At 41.5% G+C, this 7,361-nt stretch overlaps 1 protein-coding gene across 1 annotated transcript; it reads right to left on the bottom strand.

Moving 5' to 3' along the window:
- Positions 1-1,049: 1,049 nt before the first annotated feature.
- LOC120980048 (uncharacterized protein F54H12.2-like) lies at positions 1,050-2,354 on the bottom strand. Its single transcript, XM_040408917.1, has one exon. The coding sequence runs from the start codon at positions 2,352-2,354 to the stop codon at positions 1,050-1,052; it is 1,305 nt and encodes a 434-aa protein (XP_040264851.1).
- Positions 2,355-7,361: the final 5,007 nt, after the last annotated feature.

The raw sequence follows: 7,361 nt of genomic DNA, 5'->3' as shown, positions 1-7,361 counted from the left end.
GCCCATTCGCCTCCTCCCTCCCAAATCTGAATAATGCATGCCTGGGAATGTCTACATTATATTATTATGGTAGATACGGGCCTGGACATGTCACATTATATTATTATGGTAGATAGCGTCCTCCTCTCAGGGCAAGGGGCTCATGTATTTGATATTATTATTCGACCTCCTCTCATGGCAGGGGTCTCATGTATTTGATATTATTATGGTAGAAGTGTGTCTAAACATGCCTCAGCGGTCTCTGGGGTCAGGAGTAATCTCTAACAGACTTTTACATTCCCACACACAGTTTCAACAGCTTTATTGGGCAGATAAACAAATATTGCCATCTCATGGCAGGGGTCTTATGTATTTGATGATATTATGGTAGATGGGGCAGGGGTCTCTGGGGTCAGGTGTAATCTCTAACAGGTTTTTACATTCCCACACAGATAGTTTCAACAGCTTTATTGGCCAGATAAACAAATAAAAACATACCACACAGATAATGGTTTCAACAGCTTTATTGTTAGATAAACAGGGACTTAATACGCAGTGCAAACCTGGTGATAAACACACCATGGTAAAGAAATGCTCTTAACTTATTTTTTTATAAATATTTCAACTATTTTATCATTATGATCACATTTTTTATTAAAGAAATATAAAACACTCTTATAAGAGACACCATGCGCCAGATGATATAAAAAAGATACAGTATTCACTGTTCATGTCTTGTAACTGGTTATTTTGATCGATATAATCGCCCACAATTCCTTTTTATAAATTGAATAAAGCTACGAGGGTACATTTCAAAAGTCGGTGATAGCACATAAGAGTCAAAGAATATAGCGTCCTTATCATACAGTATAATTAAGACCCAGTGACTACCCTGTTTACGGGAATCATCTGTATTCACGATGTATGCAGCAGGCCTCTGTAGCACAGGCTCGTCCGGTAGAAAGTCACACGGAAATACACCCGCGAATAGGTGGCTCATATACAGATCAGATTTAGCCAGAATCGTAAGCTGTAGATTACTCATTCCTCAAAGCTGCAGGGATGCTTAGTTAAAAGTCACACACTATCTCCCTTCTATTATTAATTTCCACTATATTTGTATTTATAGAGTAAACTATCATATTTACTGTGTGGGGTGTTGGCACTGCAAACCGCACCTCTGCTCTAAGATTTCCAGTTTTAATGAGCGAAAAATGACCACCAGGTTCTTGATCTGGTGACAAATCAAATGCAAAAAATGTGTAGCCGTTCATAAATTCATCTCTGTCTATAGCTAATCCACTATCATTTCTCTGTTTTCCCGATATGTGGAGAAGCGACGCGTACTCCCTGACCGCCGATTTAGTCTCAATATTCGGTTGAAAGGGCCTTGCGGGTATCTGCTGGCCGTCCAGGTACAGCGATGCCTGATTCACATCATAGTGGTGGAAGCATAGCGGATTCCGATTGTATGAACCGCTAAAGGCTTCATTTTCAACAAAACCTATTATTACTGTTTTAGGAAGCTGCCCCAGAAACAGATTCTTTCGATTCGTAATTCTTGTACCAGACAGTATGCTGTACACCTTGAGACAGGCTCTATCTATGGTGTATTTCGCGGTAGCTGATAGAAGGGCCTGACTGTGGCCTATTCTGACAGCCGGGGATACCTGAACTCTCTTTACATACAGAGCTGCTTGTAATACCTGTACTTTAAAATGCTCTGCATCTGCAGACATCAGGCAGAAAGCATCTTTATTTCTGGTCAGTTTAATTTTCAGGTCCAATCCATTCAGTACGAGTTTTGGTTGATTAAATATATCACCAAAAAGGGGTCCCAAAAGCTCTACAGGCCTAGACCGGGCTGTAGCCCTAACCCTTTTGTTAAACCCCAAATTGTTACCCCCAAGAGTTCTTTCATGATGATGACCAGCTGTGTCTTTATAGAACAGGCCCGCCGTAAACTGCGACGACAGCGCTTGAGGGCTGTAATTTAAAATAGTCTCTATGTACGCTCTGTAACTATACAAATTATCTGAGTGTGAAATAAGTCTGTCGCTGAGTGTCACGTCCGTCTGACAAAAAAGCGTGGCGATTGGGTAATTAATCAATCCAACACAGGCATCAGCTGGAATAGTGGTATTATCCGACTTCACAATACGGCAATTGATATACAAGAGTGTGTTGTTCAGGTCGTAATAATATTCGCCACTGCCTGAAATGAAGAACTCCAAGGGGGCATTGTCGGCCAAGGCCGCTATAGGTTGGACTTCTACAAAGAGCAATTTTTCAATACTCGTCTGCGTCGGGGGTAAATCAAAAATATCTAGCTCCGATTTAGTACATTCCACAGACCCGTCATGTATGAAAGCCATGGTATTTCACTAAAAGATGTCGTCTCCAGATCGTCTAACAGCTTTCTGGCGTCTACGTCTTTTACGCGGTGGAGCTTTATTCTTGAGCCCAGGAGGAAACGATGAACCCGAGCGTGCTTTTCTTTTACCCGTTTTTTTCACAACATAAACAAGGCCCGAGCCTTTCTGTTCTTTTGGGGGCTGGCTTAATTTATCCAGCACTGCAGATGATATACTCGTGACGGCGTCTTTAGCGATATTTCTGGCCGCAGTTTTTACATGCGGTTTCACAAGCTCAATACCCCTCCTGAAAAGCGGGACTGCTCTCCTAAAAAGTCCTCTAAACAAGCCCGCAAGGCAAGCCCCGTACATGTATTCATCACCACGGAATACCTCTAACCCGTTACTTGCCTGATTAACGTAGTACCGGGCATACACACTGGGGTCACCGTACAGTCTCTGGGACAGCATTTTTAGCGTGTGACCTCCTTGCATGGTCGGAAATGTAATCTCACAATGGTTTTACCGTACCTGAATTTAACAGGTCGAGACTGGTCCGTTAAAATGGCTATTGAAATTGTATCGAAGTTATGATTGGATACAGGAATATAGTCGGGCCGCATATACTTTAGGGTCACAATCTCGTTGTTTCTACCTGTAATTTCAACAGTTTTTAAAAGTTGAGCGTATGAATTTCCAACGAGCGAATGCTGAACAATGTCTGAATAAACAAATAGCGTATAAAATGCCGCTCCGCTCGATCTGATTGTTTTCGATAGAGCCTTCAACATAGCAGCGTAGTCCTAAAATAGGCCCAAGCTTTTCACCAGGCATAATAATGTGTGTCGGTGATTCCTGTGTATAAACAGACCTTTTTATGGGGTCATATCTCAATCTAAAGGGATCGCTCAAAATTTTTAAGTTTTCAAGAACCTCATTAATAGCCTTTACAACATCCGCTACGGTAGAATAAAATCCAGATTTGATGCAGTATTCAGTTAAAGTTTCACCTTTTTTCCCAAAGAAGAAGATGCCTTCTTGCGATCCGACGGTATACCAGCTATATGGATACTGGATCTCGGTCATAGCGACATCATAAGGACCCGACAAATGAACGGGTTTTGCTAGTTTTGTTGTATAAACAGCTATTGAATTTTCAGGGTAAATTTTGGAAGATGCATTACAAGGCAGCGTTATATAAAAGGACCCAGATTCCATGGCTTATAGAGTAGTCAGTTGCGCTTCACCGATCCAGCTATTGAATTTTGTGGGGTAACCACACCACTTTACGAAAAAATGAGTTTCACCCCTCACACGTCTTTTTCGCAGTATCTTTTCTATTCTGTACACACGTCCAGCCGCCGCAGGGACTTTCTGTAACTCTTCTTTGTAAAATGAGCCTTCTATTAGATCATTACCCAAATCAACGAGTTTATACATAGGTTTTTGAAATCTTGCGTTAACGCCCGAGACGATGAAAATCTCCTCTGTGTAAGACTGTTCATACCCTTTAGCGAAAGTCCCTTTATACTGACTAATTCTTACATTAACAATTTTTTAAGTAGGTCTCGCTGGTTTAAGACTCATGCATTTGCCATAAATGTTTCTCCATATTCTTAAAGAATTGTTTTTTGTTACGTCAACAGGTCTGCACAGGATTGTATTGTGGTATGTATGATTATAGCTGTATAAAAAATTATTTAGCTCATCTATATAGCGAAATGTATTGCATCTGTTTAAAAATTTTGACATTTTTGTTTTTAACGTTCTGTTAAATCGTTCCACTAAAGCGGCTTTCACTGTGTTTGTAGTAAAGAAATGGTGGATATTGCGCTCTTTACAAAGCCGCTTCATAGCGTTGTTCATAAATTCCCGACCGCAATCCGTCTGTAGCTTTTTAGGTACACGCTGATCATTCTTGAAAATCAATTCAAAGGCTTTCGCTACAGAGGAGCCTGTCTTATCTTTCAGGGTAACACACCACGCATATTTTGATAATACATCAATAACAGTTAAAATATATTTTATGCCGTCATTTTCTTTGGCGTAGGTTGACATATCACACAGGTCGCTCTGCCATTGCGCGTCGATGGTCGCCACGATGACCTTATTTCTCACGAAAAAAATTCTTACGGGTTTATGCAGCATGTACGTGTCTTGGTTATTTAACCACGCTGCTATAGTCGCTCTCTTTATACCATGTTTTTTAACAGATCTGTATAAACTCTCTAAACCAGCAAAAGATCCGGGTGCATTAGGATTAAAATATGCCTTTTGTAAATATTTTTCAGGCTGCGGGGTCGTCATGATTGTACCGAGTGTCATGAAAAAAACCTCTTTATGCGTGTTTATTTCATACGCGTGTGCTAAATCTGCGCGGCTATCACAGAGTATATACTAACACAACTTTATATACAGTTTTACACTATAGCGGCATAATCTATTGATAAATTAATACCATGTGTAGAGCTCTGGAGGGAGGTGGGGGCGTGTATGTTTGATCACCATCACCCCTAGTGGGTGTCGCCTGTTACAAGTTCTATAAGAGTCCTCTCTCTCTCTCAGTCTATGATCAGCACAGACCAGCCAACACCAATCTGTTTCAGACGCACAAGATACTTGTCAATTTTACACACATCCTCACGGCGGACCATCCATAAATGTAAGTAGTTTTTATCATGCATTTTTATGTATCATTTTACAGCTATTGTTTTATATTTGTTTTTCAGTGTTTTGTGTATACAAAACTGGTTGGCAAATTTGTAAAATCGTATTTTATTATCTTGTTATTTATATTTTGGGAGACAGTCTGTGTCCCAATACTATACAGCTTACTCACTTTTTTGAGTAGAGCTCGAGATTTGTATAGTATAAGCCATAGCTGTCTTTTTTCGGTACTAGAAATGTATTGAAACATAGCATTTAGCGTTGTTATTCTATATTTAGATGTCGCAACTGAATCACTGTGGTTTTGAAGATTTGTTTCCTGGAATGACGGATTCTCAACTAGGTAAATAGAGTTTATTTACAGTTTATGCTTACACACACACACACACACACACACACACACACGCACCACACGCCCACTATACACGGCTGGTAATCTGTATTCTTTTTAAGTTTAGGCTTTTGAAATCCCCCTTGATGAAGAACATCTAGCGACGGATCATTGCGGCGTACCACAGGGTCAGATCAGTATCGCCGATGCTATTTTGGAACCGTTCCTCAACCGTAAGTAATTTTCATAAATATACATAAGCATCTAACAAAACACATGCAAAAATCTAACATTGTTTGCCGCTTTTATACAGAGAGTGATTTATCTAGCGTAGACGTGCCGCCGGTAGCGCTGAACGCCTGTTATTCTCAGGACGCACGGAAAAAGATGACAGCGGTTAACAACCAGGCAAAAAAAGGTACTAGCTCATATTGTAGTTTAAAATTAAAATAAAATGTGTGTGATAGTAAAACAAGTTTAATATATATATATATTTACACATTTCGAATTGTGTTGGCAGAGTGGAAATTTACTAAATCAAGAAAGAACAGTTTTAAAGAGAACATACGCCCCAACCCAGCAGCGAACAATTGTGAAGCGCCGGGTCCTAGCACATCAAACCTGTCGTGTAAGTATATATAATTAAGGCTACTTTCACACTAGCGTTCGGGTGTCCGCTCGTGCGCTCCGTTTGAAGGGGCTCACGAGCGGCCCCGAACGCATCCGTCTGGCCCCAATGCATTCTCAGTGGAGGCGGATCCACTGAGAATGCATCCGCCTGCCAGCGCTCAGCCTCCGCTCCGCTCAGTGAGCGGACACCTGAACGCTGCTTGCAGCGTTCGGGTGTCCGCCTGGCCGTGCGGAGGCGAGCGGATCCGTCCACACTTACAATGTAAGTCAATGGGGACGGATCCGCTTGAAGATGACACCATATGGCTCAATCTTCAAGCGGATCCGTTCCCCATTGACTTTCAATGTAAAGTCTGAACGGATCCGCTCAGGCTACTTTCATACTTAGAAAATTTTCTAAGTTTTAATGCAGACGGATCCGTTCTGAACGGATGCGAACGTCTGCATTATCGGAGCGGATCCGTCTGATGAAACATCAGACGGATCCGCTCCGAACGCTAGTGTGAAAGTAGCCTAACCTGTGCTATACATACAGTGGGGGAAATAATTATTTGACCCCTCACTGATTTTGTAAGTTTGTCCAATGACAAAGAAATGAAAAGTCTCAGAACAGTATCATTTCAATGGTAGGTTTATTGTAACAGTGGCAGATAGCACATCAAAAGGAAAATCGAAAAAATAACTTTAAATAAAAGATAGCAACTGATTTGCATTTCATTGAGTGAAATAAGTATTTGAACCCCTACCAACCATTAAGAGTTCTGGCTCCCACAGAGTGGTTAGACACTTCTACTCAATTAGTCACCCTCATTAAGGACACCTGTCTTAACTAGTCACCTGTATAAAAGACACCTGTCCACAGAATCAATCAATCAAGCAGACTCCAAACTCTCCAACATGGGAAAGACCAAAGAGCTGTCCAAGGATGTCAGAGACAAAATTGTAGACCTGCACAAGGCTGGAATGGGCTACAAAACCATTAGCAAGAAGCTGGGAGAGAAGGTGACAACTGTTGGTGCGATTGTTCGAAAATGGAAGGAGCACAAAATGACCATCAATCGACCTCGCTCTGGGGCTCCACGCAAGATCTCACCTCGTGGGGTGTCAATGGTTCTGAGAAAGGTGAAAAAGCATCCTAGAACTACACGGGAGGAGTTAGTTAATGACCTCAAATTAGCAGGGACCACAGTCACCAAGAAAACCATTGGAAACACATTACACCGCAATGGATTAAAATCCTGCAGGGCTCGCAAGGTCCCCCTGCTCAGGAAGGCACATGTGCAGGCCCGTCTGAAGTTTGCCAATGAACACCTGAATGATTCAGAGAGTGACTGGGAGAAGGTGCTGTGGTCTGATGAGACCAAAATAGAGCTCTTTGGCATTAACTCAACTCGCTGTGT

This window comes from Bufo bufo, chromosome 10 (assembly GCF_905171765.1).
Source record: "Bufo bufo chromosome 10, aBufBuf1.1, whole genome shotgun sequence".
In the NCBI taxonomy this organism is placed as follows: domain Eukaryota; kingdom Metazoa; phylum Chordata; class Amphibia; order Anura; family Bufonidae; genus Bufo; species Bufo bufo.
The sequence above is the reverse complement of the archived record's forward strand: the minus strand, read 5'-3'. Positions and strand labels throughout refer to the sequence as shown.